This window comes from Desmodus rotundus, chromosome 12 (genome assembly GCF_022682495.2).
Source record: "Desmodus rotundus isolate HL8 chromosome 12, HLdesRot8A.1, whole genome shotgun sequence".
Lineage (NCBI taxonomy): Eukaryota > Metazoa > Chordata > Mammalia > Chiroptera > Phyllostomidae > Desmodus > Desmodus rotundus.
Window position 1 is genome coordinate 67,286,585 of NC_071398.1, and position 19,703 is coordinate 67,306,287.

At 45.0% G+C, this 19,703-nt stretch overlaps 1 protein-coding gene across 4 annotated transcripts in view; it reads right to left on the minus strand.

Annotated features, from left to right (window-relative positions):
• Positions 1–19,703, minus strand: part of TBX15 (T-box transcription factor 15) — a 97,867-nt gene that overhangs the window by 49,977 nt on the left and 28,187 nt on the right. Inside the window, exon 1 of one of the 4 annotated variants that reach the window (XM_045203914.3) lies at positions 5,536–5,727. The exons of 2 other annotated variants lie outside the window; for them this stretch is intronic. In XM_045203914.3, coding sequence (XP_045059849.1) covers positions 5,536–5,557 — 22 coding nt within the window. In that variant the 5' untranslated portion in view covers positions 5,558–5,727. Of the gene's footprint in view, positions 1–5,432; positions 5,728–19,703 lie in introns of those variants that run through there. One more of the 4 variants, XM_045203915.3, reaches the window with a different exon arrangement.

Genomic DNA, 19,703 nt, shown 5'->3' on the forward strand with positions numbered 1-19,703 from the left:
CAGAAGCAGAGCATTTGGCATTGACCTGAGTACGGACTGAGCCCAAATTTGATACCCAGTCCAGAGCTTCATGGGCATGAACTATAACCCAGGTTGGATTAAAATAAAATTATGATGATAGCAAACTCTCAAATGAGCCTGTTAGATGATTAGTAATGGAATGAAGTCTCTGAGTTCTCCATGCCCTCCGAGTTCTATTTGGGAAAAAGGGGGAGGTAACCTGAAGCCTGCAGTTCCCATGCCAATAAGCCAATTAAGGGGAGTAAGAGTACATCTCTCTCCACCTGACAACCAGCACCTCTCTCAGTGATACACAGAACCGGAGGTAGGGCCCAAAAGTCATCCCCGAGGTCTAGGCCTTTGAAAGAGGCTTTGCAAAGAAGTGGCAGCAGTAATTTTTATATCTATTTCTTGTTGTGGGATGACTCCGTGTCATGAAAGGGTCAGCCTCTAGAGCTCCAGCATGCTTGGAAGGTGGAAGCAGAAAAGGGGAAGTAGAAGTAACAGGCACTACACTAGACAGTTATCCCCATTGTCTTATGCAGTTTTCACAGGAACCCCAGGAGCGTGGGCATCATACTGCCATTTGATAAATGCAGACACTGGCACTTGGCGAGAAGAAGGTGCTTCTCTCACACTGCATAACGAGGAGGTGTCAGGGTGGGGCCTGAGTTAGTCTGACACTAGCGGCGATGCCCTTGCCACTGTACACTGTTGCCCATTTCAGAATCAGATCTGCAGAGCTGCGTGCTCCGCCAACTCTGAACCTGGCAATGCAGAACTAATGTTTAGGCTGCTCAGTCAGAAGACAGCTCTACCGAAACTAAAACATTGTCAGTTCTTTTGGGAGAGGAGAAATTCCCAGCCAAGGTCATATGGGACTTTGCCTTTCTCAGTAGCGTGGTAGTTATGTTCATGAATCATGAAGGTGTCTTCGTGAAGTTAACATAATTTAGTAAGTACGTACAATGGTAAAGGCCCTCTTTTGTTGTATTTCATTTCCTGTCCCCAGGTCCCCTGGGTAAAACATCCCAATGTGACAGATCACTGAAGATCACAGTCAATGTCAAATCATTCTTTTGCTTTACACTAGACCATAAGCAAAATAACATTAGAAGGTACAAAATCACATTGGAAGATGTCTGCACTTGGAGAAGTGTGTAATGACAGCATCGAAATACACAAAAGGCAGCTGAAATACTTCCTACTTGTGTAACATTTAGTTTGTTTAGGCTTAACTCAGGTCAGAGTTCAGGGCCCAAAAGTTGTTGATCATTTTAAATGGATATCTGTGCTTGAGGAGAAGTCATCTGATAATAATGTATGTGAAAGTACTTTATAAACAGTCAAGTATCAAATTAACATATAAGGTAATATGCCAATAATCAAGTTAATCAGGAAGACTGAGAAAAAATGAGGGTACCTACAAGTTCTTGATTTTCTAAAATGGTCCTAATTTCAAACATTTTATTTCCTTCTCTCCATAAAATTAAAATTCTTAAGATCAACCTTTGGCTCAGAAAACATTCCTGATGAAAGCACAGAAAATGCATAGATGGAGTAAAGGAAAATCAGTCACAAGCCACATGGCAATATTCTATGTAAAGACCTCTTGCACCAGGGGTCCTCCAAAAGTTGATGCTAATGGACTGGGTGGTCTTCAAGATTTGCCAGTCAATTTTAGGCCAGCAGCTGTCAACACAGGCCCCTCCCAAGGCTCTTGACAATTTTTTCTGGTAGAAGTGACACATTAGCTCATCACCAAGCCAGTGTTTGTTTGCTCTGTGCAAGCACAACCACTTGCAACCTCCCACCACCATCCCAAGAACACCACCGTCAGACGTCTACCACGGCGGTCCCTAAATGTCCATGAAGTGAAAAGGAAGCCGCCCCCAAAGGCCCTAGAAAAACTTGCCCTATACCTTGGTAGGATATTCACACTGTGAACCGATACATAAACAAATTCATGCTAATAACCGCAAAGGGAAGAACTAAGCAACCAATTTCTAAGCAACAAGTGTAATTTAACCATGACTTCTGGAGGCAGTCCCCTTTGGGGGTGGCAATTTCAAACATGTAAGTAGGACATTCGATTACAGCCAGGAACATGCAATGCCTTTCAAATTATACTCAGGAGATCACCAGCTACACGTGGTTTAAAATCCACCCAATTTATGAAACCAAACCTGGAGGACCATCCTGTTTAATGACTACAGGAGCTACATGGCTGGCAACTATATAACCGCCGCCCCAGTGATCTTTTCCATTCATCCATTCAACCAATCATTTATTCCACAAATATTTATCAGTTATGTAGTCTGGGCTGGCAATGTGTTAGGTACTGTAAGGGCACAACAGTGAGTAAGATATGATCTACGTTCTCAGGAACTTACAAAAGTGGTTACAAAAACCACTTAGGAGACAGCACAGGTCAACAAATAAGCTAAGGAAGTTAGAACTGTCAAAACCCAGCATGGCACATAGCACACTGAGGGTCGAGCTCTAAAGCTCACCTCCTTTTTCCAATGGTCTAACCTGGAATGAGCCAATGCTTTTAAGCCTTAATTTTATCATTTGTAAAATAAGGAGATGATTATTTCCACTTTGTGACATTTTTATGAGTTACTAACAGAGGGTGTGTCTGTATATTTATGTAAATACTTTATCAATAGGGAACATGTATACAGGACCCATGGACAAAGACAATGGTGGGGGAGGACTGAATGTGGGAGGTGAAGGGAAGTAGGGCAGGGCAAATAATAATGGGAAAATAGGGACAGCTATAATTGAACAACAATAAAGACATACTTTGTCAATAGTAAGAAGTAAGTAAGAGAAGTATCAACAAAATGCTATGGGAGGGCTCCTCTTTCAGCCCAGGGGTCTTCTCTGGACCTGATGAAGAGATGTCTGCAAGATGAAAAGGCAGAGCTGGCAAAAGACGGAGAAGGATCTTCCAGGAAAAGGGAGTTTTACAGCAGAAGCGTGGCAGTCAAGTCTACTGGATGGGTATAGAGAACAGCAAGTAATTCGGACCACATCTGTGTTATTCCTCTTGTATCCTCAGCACCTGTGACAGGGTCTAGCACCTTTGTGCACTCAATAAAACATTGTTTTTGTTGAATGAATGAATGCATGAATGAATGAGTGAATGAATGAAATGCTGTATGCTTGATCAAGCAAATTAAGAGGTGTGGGTGGGTGGAGAAGAGCTGGGAGGAAGGGTAAGCTGAACCAGATGAAGAATCTGCAATGCTATTCTTCTTCTTTAGGAAACCAATATATCCCTAATAATGAGGTGTGTTTGTTGAGTGCCATGTTCCCAATAAAATCCCAGAAGGTCACCTCCACACTCAGTCTGAACTACTGGAATTCCACTACCTTTTCCTCCCTCAACTGTGAGTTGTGTTAAAACGAGTTCAGTGAATTTTGTTACTTCCATGAGTAGGAGTCGAGGTCAATCATCTAGGAAATTCTCAGATAGGTGCCTGTGGTCCTGAGAATAAATTGAACTCTCTCCCCAAATGCTAGAGCTGGTGATGCTGTCAGGGGGGTGGCAGAGAGGGTGGTGGCGATGTCCTATCCTTCAGGAACACAATGACAGCTGTACAGATAGCTGCTGCACGCTCTATACCCCTGGTGTACCTACTGTCTGCAGTGAAGTGGGGTTTCCGGAGAAGCTGCCAGGAAGGGGAAAGAGCACAAAGCTGTGTGACTCTGGACAAGCGATTTAACCTACCTGAGCCAATCTCCTCATCTAAACAATAGCAATGCCGATGGCTCGCAGTAAAGCCCCTGGCACACAGTAGGAGTACATTAAATGTTCGTTCCTTCCACATTTGGAAAGGGAGGTGACCACAGGGGTTAGATCTTTCCCAGTCATTTTTCTGTCCATTATGTGAGTGGGAAAAAGGTTAGTGTTCTTTCAGTAGAGAAAAGCAAATCCTCATACAGAAACATTTAAATGTGGAACAGGAAAAGATATGCTGAAAGAAATAAGGGCCTGGAGCAAACACTGTCAAAATCGAGTGATGTTAGAAGGAGAGACAGCAGGAAGGCAGGAAGTCAAGCAAAGACATAGTGAAAATGGCAGCTAGGGAAGCCTGTTTGTGTGGGGGGCTACTTAAGTGATGCTCTCGTGGCCCACGGTGGCTGCCACACTGCCAGGCAGGCAGACTGACAACTGTACAACACTGTATGAGGAGGAAAATGACTAGAATCTGGAAGAAGAGAGAAAAACACAGGCCACTGAGGAAAGCTGTATGTTGGATCTTCAGTGAGGAAATGGGACCAGGAAGCAAACCCCAGCCTTGAGCGGAGAAGCAGAGAGATCAACCTTGGCGGATGCAGCAGCCCAAGAGCCCGACCCCACAAGAGATAGGAAAGACAGGTAAAGATCTGGGAGGCTGCAGGGTGACCTGACTCCAAATTGACAATCTTTTTTTTTGTAATTTTTAATGTTATTCAATTACAGTTGTCTGCATTTTCTCCCCATCCCTCCACCCACTCCAGCCAAACCCACCTCCCTCCCCCGCCTCCACCCTCCCCCTCCTCCACCCTCCCCCTTGATTTTGTCCATGTGTCCTTTATAGTAGCTCCGGTAAACCCCTCTCCCCACTATCCCCTCCCTACTCCCCTCTGGCTATTGTTAGATTGTTCTTTTTTATTTATCTATTTATTTTATTTATTTTTTAAAATTTATTTAATTTATTTTTTTTATTCAGTTACAATTGTCTGCATTTTCTCCCCATCCCTCCACCCCACCAATCTTGTCAAGAACACTCACCCTCTGGCTCAGGAGGAGGCAGAAAAGGTCTAGTACCTAAGGGAATCTCCGAGAGCATGAGGGTGAGGCCTGACCGAGAGTCGGGCAGTATAACCAATCCTATTCAACAAGTGAGATCCTTGAGCCTTAGCCAAGATAACATGCCCAGCAACACCCACCTAGAAGCATCAGAGAGAAGAGAAGAACCATGGTCTTACTTCAAAGCCTGAACTTATTCACCATCCCATGCCACCTTCAGAAACCCTGAAATCAAATGCTTTGAAACAGAAAGGAACCCACCTTGGGGGCACAGGGCAAGCACTGAGAGTGAAACCAACACCCCAGATGGACTGTATTCATAGCAGTGTCTTTATATTTACAACTCACCAACCCCAGCTCGGGACACTTGCAAAACTTAAGACTCCCACCCTCACGTCCCATATCACTAGACCCTTCCAGGAAAAGCCCACCTGTAGTCTCTCCTGCCTCCTTTCTTTCTTCCAAAGCCCTCCCAAGAAGAGAATGAGTTGTCAAAGGAAGCTAACTCCAGGGTAGATTTTAGGTGATAGCCAAAAAGAAAAGGGTGGAGTGAGGTAAGGAATTGCTGACCACCGGCTTCTGTGTAAAGACTGATCTGGAGATCCCACAGCCAACATGTTACTCCTACCTCCACGTCTGGAGTCATCGTGGTCAGCTCACGTACTTCCACTTGTTCCTCAGCCAACACCTTGGCCACAGCATGACGCTGTTTTTTCCCCAGGCCTACCTACCTTGAAGGGTCAGAATGACCATGGAAGAGACAGTGTCCTCCAAGTGTGTCAGCAATTCAGAGACTGACCACTTCTAAAATAGCTGAAGCGTGGTTGGGTGTCGGCCGCCTTCCGAAGGAGTGGTGGTGTTGCTGAAGCAGCGGGAGCTCCGTGCCAAAGTAGCTCCTACCCTCCTCCCCATAAGGCTGTGCACTGCCTCTCCCTGTCCTGGCTCAGGAAGACTTCGAGGCCAGGGGCTGTGGCATTTAAGCACTGTCACAGTTCCCACTTTGACCCCTGTAATGGTGCCAGTTCAGCATCTGTCATGATGACCCAGCCTGAACTGTATTTAGAAGCTTCGGACATGGCACCATGTCCCAACCCATCTCAGAGTGACAGGAGATTTCCTGAGCACCTGGGCTTACGTGAAAAATCCCTGCTTTTTACAAAGCTTGCAAAGCAAGTGAGGATAATGGGAAAATCAACCAGAAAATGGGTTTAGTGCTCTCTGTTCACGGACTATTCTTACAAAGATCAATTTCCCTGGAATTACATCCAGAATCTACCAGATATCGCCAGTCAACAGAGACAGCCTGCCTGTGGCACTTGGCTTCCAGTGGGACAGTGCAGAATAACTCACTTCGTCTTGGCAGCCCCTATGCCAGCCTTGAAAGTAGCTTCCTGGAGGCCAAAAAATTTGTAAGTGATTCCTGGTTAGGGGTAAAAAACAAAATAAAACCTCATTCACTTGCATTTTAAGGTAACCTCCACCCAGGCAGGCAGACCGACAACGGCACAACAGTGATGCCACAGGCTCTCTGTGTTGAGGGGCTGCACATAGAGTGGGTCTAGGGCCTCAGCTCTGCTGGACCCCAGGAGAAAGAAGGGCCTTTTCCCAATCAACTCTCCACTCTCCACCCCACTGTCCCTGATCCGAGCTCCATGCAGATACCCTGTTGTGTAAAAGGCACCAGTGTTTGGCCTCTCCCCATTTCTGGGCAAGGACCCAACATTCAGAGAATGTGGTTTTAGGATCATGGCATCTAATCCATTCAAGGATTATTTTGCCCCTTACTGCTCAGATGGGTGTGTTAATCATCACCTCCCTTTGTTCTGCAATAAATTCAGCCCCGCTAATTCCAAACCTCGATGCATCGCTGAAGTTTAAAGATGGAGTTTTGGGAGGTCAGATATTTAAAATCAATAGACCACCAACCAGTCAAAAATCTTAAGTCAATTTAGGAACATGTGGAAGTAATTTTTTTCCAAGAATTCACAAGTCTGAAGGATGAGATCTTATTGATGGCGTGTGGGCTGTTGTATATATTAAAGTATTACTTCATATACCGTATTCTACATGTGATCCAAATGCATTGAACAGTGAAGGCAGATCTTCCTTATCATAACAAACATCACTTGTGTTATCAGATACAAATTACCATGGGATACACACTACATAGCATCTTTAAAAGAACCCCCCCAAAAGAACGATAAAAGTGTTAAGTGAATGTGCAATAACTACATTTGTAAAATGCAAATGTGATAGGCTAGGGAATTTCATAGAAATCAGAATTTTTACGGGGCATTGGTTGTATATCTACATCTTCAGTTACAATCATCTTATCTGGACGCAATGAATCTTTTGGAAAAGGAAAAATTATTCCATAAAATATTAATTTTTAAGTTTTTTAAACAAATTGCTTATTAACCTAAAGTCAATGGATGGGCTTTGGGAGTTTCTAAGTGACCTAAAATTTTAAGTTGCATTTGTAGGAGCTTGCATCTGCAGGGAGGAGGATTATGGTATTTCTGGGGTTCTCAAAAGAATCTCTGACTTGAAAGAGCTCTAAACCACTGGCTGAATAGGTTTCCTTCAAGTGGGACAAATGTCCATTTTCCAAGCTCCCTTTTGCTATAATGTAAAGCGTTTCTCCTCAGCCAGGTATTTCCAACGGGAAAAATTGTCCAAAGAATATAACACAGAATATAGTGTTGTATCTTAATAAAAACATATTCTTTGGCTCTTTCACGAAGACAAGAGGTTGAGTTTTTCAGTAAGTGTGAAATGGTGCTAGCAGACCACCCAGACTGTCTCTGTGTGCTTCCTCTGGTCCCTTTCATCTTTATTTTAACCACGTATATGTGCATGTATAAATGGGTTTGGTTTTTTACTATAATCCATAGCAAATCATTCTGGGAAGTAGGGGGTTATTATTACTACCGATAATCACTAATAAAATGATTATTAATATTTATGAATATAAATTATCTTTAAGTAAATGAAAATTGCCGTGTTCACCCTTCCTGACTCCCTCACCCTCCTTCCCTCTGCCTTTCAGAAAATGTCAATGGCCCAGAAACCTGGGGTTTGCCAGGCTGTTTGTCCCCATGGGTGACAGAGTCACAGCAAGTTGGCTATTGCAGGACACCCAGTGCAGGTCCCCTCACCAGGGATGTGCTCTCAGTCCCTGGTCCCCACACCTCCCACCCCCACCCCCATGCCAGGTCCTCTCGGGCAGCTCCTCAGGGAAAGCTGGGCACAGTGAGAAGGTGACGCTGCCCGCAGTAGGACTGCCAAGGCTTTCCCAAAGGCCACGCCACAGAGCCTGCCCTCGAGAACACTTTGGTGAGCTCAGTTTGTTTGCTTCCGAGAACCTCCCTGCCCGAAGTCTATTTTTATCACACTGTGACGCCGAAGCCTCTACTGTCATAATAAATAGGGGAAAAGCTCCATTATCTATCATTCTATGGTGAAAGGAACCCTGGATTCAGAATCACAAGGTAGGAGGTTTGAGCCCCGGTGCTGACCTTGATCTGACCTTGAAGAAGCCCTTTAATCCAGCTGAGTCCCAGTTGACGCATCTGTGGCAAGTGTTTAAGGAATCCTTCTGCTTACCCAACTCAATGAGTCCTCAGCAGGGGGAAATTATGGAGATGAAAGCACTTGGAAAACTGTAAGTGCCTTACGAATGTATGTTATCAGCACTACATTTAATCATTTAACCCACAGAGACTCCTCCCTGTGCTCTAAACATCATGCTAAACCCACACTTACTCCACAGCACCCATTACAGACAGGAAGCTGAGACACACAGAAGCAAGTGGTGAAGTGAGAAGGCCTGCCTGCTTGCAGGGAGCCTGGATTCTCTCCCGCCCTCCTCCACGCCTCCCCACAGTGCTCATTTCATCTACTGCTGCTGAGCAACTACTGCCTCACCCTTAAAATGAAGAGTATAGCCCTGGCTGGGTGGTTCGGTTGGTCGGAGCACAGTCCTGTACGCCAAAAGGTTGTGGGTTTGATCTCTGCTCAGGACGTGTGCGAGAGGCAAACGATTGATGTTTTTCTCTCACATTGATCTCTCTCCCTCCTGCCTTCCTTTCTCTCAAAATCAATGAATATACCCTTGGATAAGGATTAGAAAAAAACATTTTTACTGAAGATTATAATCCCTAGCTCTTGTAACGCAAAAAGCTAGACAAAATGGCCTCCCCAGCATCTCATTCCATGACCTATGACTCTGCTAGATGTGACCAAGGTCATGGGGCACCTAGTGGTGAAGTGTGGGTTAGCACCCAGGTCTGCTGACCAACTGAATGCCGTCATATCATTGCTGCCATGGCCTTAGCACCTGCCTAGCCTGGTGGCAACCCTATGGTATGACAAGATCCTCAATTATCAATGAGACATCACAGAACATTTAGGGTCTCTCCCATGCTAAGTGCATTTTACTGTATCCTGACTCTCTGTTCATCCAATTATGGAGCATCTTTTCACTGAGCCAGCAGAAGAGCCCATCCCCTAATAGTGGAGGCAGGTTCATTCTTCAAATGGTCAGATCTCAGTCCACTCCCAGAGATCTGCCCAAGCACATACCCCTTGATATGGAGGCCACTAGGCTGTAGGATATTTACTGTAGCCAAATTGCTTTAATCATTACCAGCGACAGGAGGCTTTGTTCAATCCCATGGCAAAATGCTTTGTGCAGAGCCCCTGGGATTCCCTGGCCTTCTGCTCCTTGGGTGAGAAATAAAGGCCGATCCCAGCAAAACCTCGGGTTTCCCATCACATTACTCAGCTTCCTGAGGGTCCAACATTCCTGTCTCATCTCCCTCTGGGCCTCTGTGTAGCTCTTCTCTCGGCGCTTACCTCACATCTCAGCCCCATGGAGTCACTGCTGTGGTGGGACTCAACCGTGTTTACACCCTTATTGAAACTCTACAGGGACATACCTGGTGACGTGAGCTGCCACTGATGCTCCTCTTAAAGGACCTTCTGAAGCAGGCTGCTTCTTGCCTCAGAGGAAGTGACTTCCCCTGCTTACCCCGAGACCCTCCTAGGGCTGGGGCTGGGATTACACATCTGGATCCAGTTCTCACAAAACTGCTGTCCCTGGAGACAGCTGTTCTGCTAACTTAGCCTTTAGAAGGAAGAATGTGGCATGTTTCTTGTCATGCTCCCAAACCAAAGTACCTGTGAAAGACTTCCTTTGTGTCATTATTTACATTTTAATTATGAGCCAATATAGTCCATGATAAAATACGTCCTCTTAGGCAAAGAGACTGGGTGAGTTTTAACATATATGTCAGCTCTGGTCATTTGATGGAGACAGTTGAGAGCACAAAATTAGAGTATGAGGACCAATCCAGGCTTAAAGAAAAGAGTGCCAGATTGATTAGTGATGTCTGCCATGGGCACAGGGGTGGGGATAGCACCCTACACGTTACATACTCACTGTCTGACTCTTTCCAAGGTTCTGCTGAAATGCTGTTATGCACGAACTGCTGTGCTGTCCCTCTTACCTGTTTTAAGGTGATAAAAGCTATTGTGCCCCTGTTTATATTTTGTGTCATTCGTTGCAAGTGGGCCAGGTTCTCCAGAGGCAGCAGCGAGGCCACTAATCTCTCCCGTCCAGCAGTAAGGTCATCATGTTCGCGGACTTCCTCTTCTCCGACACAGTTGTGGTTTTAATGGAGAACTAATGTCTTCATCAGTATCTGTGCTATTTCACACTTCATTTCCTTCCCCAGCTCTTGGATGAAAACCATCCGGTCCTGGTGATTTACTTTGTGAGAGTTTCTTTCAAGTTTGTTCCCTTCTCTAGAGTAACACACAAGTGTTTTCAGGGCTCCAGCTGGGGAGCACCCAGCCTTGAACCATCCGTGTGTGATCAAATCATTCAAGAAACCCCAAGGCCTTGGCAGGGAGCTGGCGGGAGGCCTTTATGAGGCCTTTGTGTCTGAGGGCCACAGAAGCAGGTGCTGCCTTATCTGCCTCTCAATCAGCCCTGGTTCAGTGGCTCAAGGTGGTCCAGATCGTCAGGACCCAGAGAACTGGCAGCAAATGGGAAGAAAACATAGACGCTTTGAAATTGTGATCCACAGTTCAGGCCGTCTCCAGATACCTCCCTGAGTTTCACAAACAATCTCAAAGTAAGGACAATCCTAAACTTCTTTTACATGTCCTGGAGTTGTAGCAATCGCCAACCCTGATTCTCTAAGACAGCCCTAATTTCAAATATTCCATTCTGTGGTCCTTGAAATTCATTGGCCTTTAAAAAATATAGACAGGCTCTGGCTTGTGTGGCTTGGTGGGTTGAGTGCCGGCCTGTGACCCAGAGGGTCACTGGTTCGATTTCCAGCACATGCCTGGGCTGCAGGCCAGGTCCCCTGTGGGGGGTGCATGGGAGGCAACCACACATTGATTTCTCTCATCCCCCCATTCTCCCTCCCTTCCCCTCTCCAAAAATAAATAAATAAAATCTTTAAAAACAGATATAGACAGGAGATGATATCCTAATATCTTGCTTGAAAAACCATCCATTAGCATAAGTACACAATAAATACTTCTAAAGAAATGAATAGGGAGAGAGTAGGAAGAAGTGTCACAACTTCAAAACAATTATAGAGGGCTATTCTTATGGGACAGAAACAGAAAGTCACCCTCCATGGTAAACATATGGCCTTGGGGCTGGGCACACATGGCTTGTGACAGAGATTTCCTCTTCTGATCTCAGCTCTTAGGCTTCGTCAGGACAGGGCCCTATGTGACTTGTTCTCCACTGGGAGGGGACATGCGGGGACTGAGGATGAAGGACCCAAGATGCACCAAGATGAAGCTGGCTAATGCAGAGCCAGGACCCACAGGTACAGAGAGAACCTCTCTCTTCCTATATCCTTGGGGCAGAAGCCCCCATTGTATGGTCTCATTTTTTTGGCCTTAAACCTGGTTTAAATGAGGACCACTGAAGCATCTGCCAAGAGCTGTAAAGGAAAATATATAAGCACCTTCCCTCAGAACAATCTCCAAATGCAGGGTCAAGCTGAGGCCTTCCAGCAAAGACTGGTCAGCAGACCGTCCTGGGCTGCATGAGCTCTGATGTAACCTCACTGTTACTGTTTGTTTATTTTTTTTAATGAATACCTGATATTTATACCTTGATAGGGAGAGGTATGCTTTACTCGGAATACCAGGGAGAGCTCAAACACCATTACCAAGAAAAGTAGGAAAAAAAACAGCCTCAGTGTCTTGCAGCTTGCTGGTGGGACTGCACGTGTGCCTCCTGTTTCTTGGGGGGTGGGGCACGTGGGTCAGTCTCAACATGGGCCTGTGACCTGGGCTCCTTGTCAGATGAGACAGTAAAAACATGCAAGCCCAGAGTGTCGCTGTGGCACTCAAACAGGACCTGGCATTTACGCCCCAAAGTGCAGCACACGTGAACAGGTTTCGTTCTGCAACAAATGCCAACTCTTAAGGACAGCATCACGACCCAGTTCAGAGGTCATAGAGCCTAGCGATGTGCAGTAAGAACAGAATACTCCAGAAAACAAATAACTAGGGTGGGGGAAAACACCCTCATCAGTAAGATCATAAAACACCTCGTTTGGAACAAATGTTTCCTTGACAGCAGAGAAAAGATTCTCCTTCCCCAAAGTCTAGAGATACCTAAATTGCAGCCATCAGAAGGATAACAAAATAAGGGGGAAGAAGCTGAATCTCCCCACAGTAGGAAGTACTGACCCCAATCAGTTTGGTATTCCAAATTCTTAGCCGAGTCCCTTACCGAGTTCTGTGCTGTGTGCCACACAGGCCATTGCCAGGGTGCATGCCCACAGAATCAGAGGCAGGGACATGTGTCTGCTCAGGAATAGCAATATGCTGCCCCACTCCTGCGTCTCCCTGCTGGAGAAAGGCCCCTGGAGGGCTTTCAGTATCAAACCTAATAGTCATTGGCTCTGAGCCCCAGGCAGATCTGTGGAATCGCAGGCCCTGGTCCTCTCCTGTGGTCTCGAAATGACTCGTGAGCTCTCTTTGGCTGTCACTGAAGTTCACCTGCGGCAGCCAAAGGTGCCATTTCTGCTTTGCTTCATGGCCTTGGTTGCAACATCCCATTGTTCCTGATCCTGGTGCTGAAACCTGAAGGTCACCACTGACCTGGGCCAGAGTTGCTTCCTGCTCCTGTCCCTGCCAATCTGTACCACTCACTCTGAAGGTCACCAGCCTGATGTCAGTGTCCCCTGTCCCGACACTGGCCTCGCTGCTTCTCCAGACCTATGGCCTCCACAAGATTCCCTTTCTCCCCGTGCCATCCCTACCACAGGTGTGAGAGGCCCCTGTCCCCACCAGTGTTAGGGATGTGATTCTAGCAGGGCCTTCAGCTTATAGAACTATAGCGCTGGGGTGGAAGATGCTACAAGGGCACAGCCAGGAGTATAATTTTTAAAATATCTTTCTGTACTTAGAGCAAACCATGTCTTCCAAGACTTCCATTCTCAATTCTTTTCAGTGTGAGCTCTTTTCACCCAGGGCCCTCACTGTCAGGCAACAGTCTTAGACTCCCTCTTTTTATAAGACGTTTACAACCTTGGAGTTGACCATCAGCTCCAGGTGTTTAACCCTGAGCAGCCTGCCCTAACATAGTCTTAAACACCCACCAAGGCCCAGACTGGGCATGCTCCTGAAGGGTGGCTGCGCTTCCCCAGTGGGCTAGCCATAGGAGGCTCAGCAAAAGAATCAGAGCTACTCTTTGGCTATGGGGAGGCTAACTAGGACTTTTTCCCTGGGCCAAGAACCTGCATTAGAGCCACAAAGCCAGAAGTCAAGCACTTCTTTTACTTGAAATCCTGCTGTCTCAGAAAACCAAGCACAGGAAACCACCAAGAAAAAGCCGTTAGCACTGGAAGGAATGGTGCATCCTATATTTAAATCCACGCTCAGCTTGGGCCTGTTAGAGCAGCACAGAAATAGAGAAGGCAGCCACAAAAGGAGGCTGGAGGAAAGGGACGTTTTTGTTTTTGTTTTTAATATGTGGACCCAACGCTGACATGTTTTTCTATATTGCCATGGCTCATTTGTGGCCTGTGGACAGCTGAGGATATTCTCTTTTAAGACTTCATTTTGTGACAAAATTCATTAAGGCCACTGATTCTAATCATAAAACATGTTTAAAATGAATTTTTATGATTTCACAGTTCACACAGTAAGATTATAAGATTTCAGGTGGGAATGGGAGGTACACGAGAAAGGCTGTGTGCCTGTAATGTGGATAATGCCACACACGTGGGAACTCCATGAAACCCACGTCTGCCTAACCCGACACTGGTGTTTTACACGGAGGGTTTCTTCAGGCTTCTCTCTCTTTCTTTCTTTGTTTCTTTCTTTTTATTTCAAGTTTATTGGTCTGCACGCTCAAGAAAGTCAATAATTTTCCTCTTCACTACGTGAAAAATGCTTCAGTGAATATTTTCTTGCCCCCTACAGAGTTAGATATTATTTCAGCAGAGCTGAATTCATTCTAAATAAACCTTCTAAACTAAACAGGGCCAAGGAGCTGTCTTTATTTGGAGTGGGAGTAAACTTCACATAAATATTGTAAGTTGTCTACACTGGCTCTTGCCCACCCTTCTAAGTTCTCATAACCAGGAAGACCAAATACAGCCCCATGTCCTATCCCTCAAGAATTGTCACATGACCTCAGGTGATGACTGAGAGAAATACTGATCTTTGTGTGCACACTTGGAAATGCCGCAGTCTGACCAGTTACTTTCCAGTAGACTGTCAAGTACTTCTTTTTCTCCAACCTACAATCAAATCAAACTATAATCTGAAGACTAAACGTCACAAATTGACAAAGTCAGATGACCCTTTGGGGACCAAAGAATGCTAAGGAGTTCCCCGACTTGGCTTGCCAAGGAAAGGATCAAAGGAATCAAAGGAAGCTTGGAGTGGGTGCAATATCACAGCCCTGGAACGGAGGTCAGGTATTTGGCCTTTCCCCGGCTTCCAATGATATTGAATACAACAGATAAATTAAGATCAAGGCACACGGCAGTTCTAAAAGCACCAGCCTGTCCCCAGGAGATCCCAGGGGAGAGCCGTCCTCCACCACGGGGCAGATGTTGTCGTCACTTGGAGGGCTGCCTGTTCACGTGGGGGTGGATTGCAAACAACAATGTCTACTCGAAGCCCTACAACCTGATTACAGAAAGGAGCAGACTCATCACGGGCATTCGCTCAGCCAAGGAAGAGACCCTCATGCAGCACAAGACAGAGTCGACAGACTCACTGTGCTCCGGCTCCTGATGAAGCAAATGTGTGTGGAGAGGTGATTACCCAAAATAGCAAGAGGGCTCAAGTGCTTACGGGAAAATCCAACCCCTTAACTTCAGGCAAGCATGGCCTACCAGCAAATCTCAAAGACAGGAAATATTTCTGGGCTTAATAACTCAAACCGATATTCATTTCAGGTTGGGGGATTTCCTTAATCCAACTGTTGGTTTACACAAGGGAGGCTCACCGACATCCCAGCTGGGAGCACTGCGTGATTTGATGGGTTCTGTGCAGCCTTCGAGTTCCACCAGCACCTACCCCTACCATTAAGAGAACAGAATTCCAACATCTCCTTGGCTGGGGGAATTACACGAAGCCAAACTTCAGGCATCTTCAGGCCCAAGAAGAAGGGCCAAGAGGGAGTGTGAAGAATGTAAGCCATCTTTCCAGAAGACGTCTTCATGGGCACCATAGAAGTCACCAACACAGCGTCCTTTTAGGGTGGCCAGGGAGACCTCTCTTGCCCTAAGTTTGCTTACAACTCAACACTGGAAATCATCTAGTCTATGGTTTTATTTTTATTTAAAAGAGACTTTTCAAGATATAGGAGCCCCCATTCTTTTAAAAGGCCATCTGCTTTTTAAATGAGGAACAATGCAATAAAAACAAACAAACAAAAAGATGCTTAGGAAAAGTAAGGTCTGGAACTGCTGTAGTGATTTTGTTTCTGCAAGGGAAAGCCTAGAGCCACTCCAGGGCTATAAGGTTAAGCTAACACAACGAAAACTTTGCATTGATACAAGTCAATGAGAATCTCATCACTGTATCTCCCATCCCACACGTCCCAAAGCAGTCAGGGTTGTTGCAGAAAACCAGTCAATCAATAAGCACATACAATGGGTTGGGGGAGGGTGCCAATAGGTAAATGCCTCCAAGGCACTTACAACCTAGAGTGTAGACGTGAAAATATAAAATTGTTGAGCCAGGAAGAAAAAAAACCTGGTATGCTTTTCTGCTAGGTGGTACTCTTTCTGCAAGGATCTGAAAACACAGCTCACACAGCAATTTTACAAAGAGTAAGCTCCCTGCTCTAGGACCATCAGGGAATATAAAAGGGCAGAGAATCACATGAGGTCATGCTCTCCTGTTTCTTCACGACCCTGTGCTAGGCTCCAAGGAATGTGTGTGTGTGTGTATGTGTGTACATTCAGTGAGATCCAAGGCTTAGTCATAGCAGCCCACTCTTCCCTGTGTGTCCCATTAGATTTATAGCTCGGGTGTGAAAGGCGACCTATAAAAGAGTTTATCTTCCCAGGCAAGGTAAATGTGCACAGAGTTCATGCTGGGTCTGCAAAGGCCTCCTGTGCCGACTGTTATGAGCTGTGGGGTCCTGCCTGTCCTCTCTATCTCCATCCATAATCTCCTCCTCAGAGTTGGTAGACTTACTGTTGGCACCCACAGACCACGGTGATGCTTTGTATACTTTCATGCGGTATTTGCCACGGCTTAGAGTACGCTCTTCTTGTCTTCCCTACTAGTATAGAAAACTTCTTGAGATCAGGGACCATCTTCCATGCTTTACAGAATCAACGAGGTTTAAGGACAGAGCCAACCATCGCCAGACAGAAGCATACTGAGTTAACTGGGGTGTTTACTGTGGTTCTTAACAAACATACCCAAATAAACGCATCGCCTAAATCAGAATGATACACCAAGCACTTTTGTGAATCTCACCCCGGCTTGAAATTCCAAACCAAAGGAGAACAACGAGTTCAAAGAAGACTAACTGATGCCCCCTTTTCACAGGAAGTGCTGATGATATCACATACAGAATGTGCTGCAAAGCACAGGGGACGCAACAAATAACATCCAGTTTGGATTCCACCTCCGAATTCCATCCTCAGGGAGAGTACCTTTCCACCTCCAAAAAAATGAATTAAAATTTAATCATATTGTTTCAGTGGTTAGGCAGGAAAAGTACACGACAAACCTGGAACATCTTACTGCATTGGAAAGCAAGAAAGAGCTCAGAAATAATGGGAACATGTCAAAGCACCTGGAGTGACATGAGTGTCAAAATAAATAATGACAAGAACAGATGATAATCCATTAAGAATAATAGGTCCATGAGTCCCTCAGTCCATTTAAATAGGTACGTAGGTTAAATAAATAGATAAATATTTTAATTAGCTAAGAAGGATAAAAGCTCTTTCTTATGGTAGAAGGCCAACTAATAAATACAGAACGGATGACAGACATAAAAATATCATCCTCCAGTCTCAGGTCCAGCGTGCGAGGAGGTTAGACGTCATCACTCCCTCCTAACAACAAGCAAAAAACCCAAACAAACGGAAAAATCAACAACTCCTTGCAGCTGTGCCAGAGAAACGAGGCCGCACAGCGAACCGCTGAAGACGGCGGGTCAGGCGGGTCCTGAGACTCGCGACTCCCTGGAGCGGAACCCCAGCAGCACGAACCTCCGCAGGGACCCGAGCCAGGGCCGGGAAGCCTAAACTGTAACTGACCGATCGCGAGAGGCTCAGCATGGCCAAGCCCGAGAGGTAAAAAACGCTAGGGGGACGCAGTCACAGGGTATCCCAGACTTCGGTGAGCTTTACCTCCAGGAGCTCTTCACAGTCAAAATTAGAGGAATCCCCTCATGCTTCCATCCAAAACAAAGGGGGGGAGCGATTTTGAAGCATGCCAGAGCACTTCTCAACAAGGCCTGCCCTCAGAAGAAACGACGGACAGCGGTTTACCACACCCGGGGGAAGAAATAAATACTCAACCGCAGACCCCCCTCTAGCTATCCCGTCCCACCTGGGCGGGAGGGAGGAGGGAACTGAGAAGCACGGGTGAAGCTCACAGCCCAGGAGCCCAGCTTACCTGGGCCGTTATCACGGGACTATAGAACACTTCCCTCACCACCATGACCCCCGCCACCTTACCACCACACCACCAAATGCCTATTTACTACAGTTCCTTTCACGTGTACATCATGCCCAGATTTCAGTTAAAAATTGCAAGGCAACTAAAAGGCAAAAAACATAGTTTGAAGAGACAGAACAAGCCTCAGAACCAGACTCCAGGGCAGGGATGTTAGAATTATCAGGCCAGAGATTTAAAATAACTATGATTGATACACTAAGGGCTCTCATGGAAAAAGTAGACAACACTGAAGAAGAGATGGATAATATAAGCAGAGATATGAAAGTTTTAATAATAAAATTTTTAAAATGCTAAAGGTCAAAAATACTGTACAAAAAATAGGGGATGCTTTTAATGCGTTCATCAGTAGACTGGATGTGGTTGAGAAAAGAATCTCTGACCTTAAGGATATAACAATAGGACCTTCCAAAACTAAAAATCAAGAGAAAAAGACAAAAATAAAACAGAGTATTCAGGAACTGTGGGACAACTACAAAAGTATAACATACATGTAATGGGAATACCAGAAGGAGAAGAGAGACAGGAATAAAAACAATTATGACTGATAATTCCCCCCAATCAATGTCAGACACCAAACTATGGATCAGGAAGCTGAAGGAACACCAAGGAAGATAAATGCAAAAAAAAACCCCCAAAAAACCCCAAAACATACAAACCTGTACCTGCAAATACCATATTTTAACTTAATAAAATCAAAGATAAAGAAAAAAGAAAGAAGCCAGAGGGGGGAAAAATCTTACCTATAAAAGAGCAAAATTAAGAATTGCTCCTTGCCCTGGGTGGTGTGGCTCCGAGCGCCAGCCTGCAAACCAAAGGGCTTCCAGTTCGATTCCCAGTCAGGGCGCATGCCTGGGTTGCAGGCCAGGTCAGGTTCCCAGTGAGGGGCGCACGAGAGGCAACCACACATTGATGTTTCTCTCCCTCTCTTTCTCCCTCCCTTCCCCTCTGTCTAAATAAATAAATAAATAAATGTAATAATTTTTTAGAAGAGAAGTACTTCCTTTTCTCAGAAATCATGCAGAGACGATTATCAAGAAGAGAGTGAAGTAAAATATTTAATGTATTGAGAGAAAAAACCACCAACGTAGAATTCTGTACCCTGCAAAATTATCCTTCAAAAGTGAAGGAAAAATAAAGGTTTTATCAAATAAAACTTGAGGGAATTTGTTGCCAGTAGACCTGCCTTATGAGAAATGTTGAAAGAAGTTCTTCAGAAAGAAGGAAATGACAAAGGCCAGAGACTCAGATCAACATAAAGAAAGGAAGAGGATCAGAGAATAAATAAAGGAAGATAAAATAAAATCCTTTATTTTTCTTATTAACTGATCTAACAAATAATAATTTGTTCAAAATAATAATAGCAACAATGTATTTAATTATGTATCATATATCTATGCCTGCGTGTGTGTATACACACGCACACGCATAAGCACTTGTGTGTATGTGCTTATTTATGTATGCTTATGTGTGTATATGCAGGCATAAGCATACAGATAAGCCACATATAAGCATACATAAGCACATATACATGATACACACACACACATGGCAAATAAAGCAAAATATTAACAATTAGTGAAACTGCGTAAAGGGTATGCAGACACAAGTTCCTTGTACAGTTCCTATAACTTTTCTATAAACTTTATATTATATCAAAATCAAAAGTTAAAAAAATGTTTAATTCAGTGAAAAT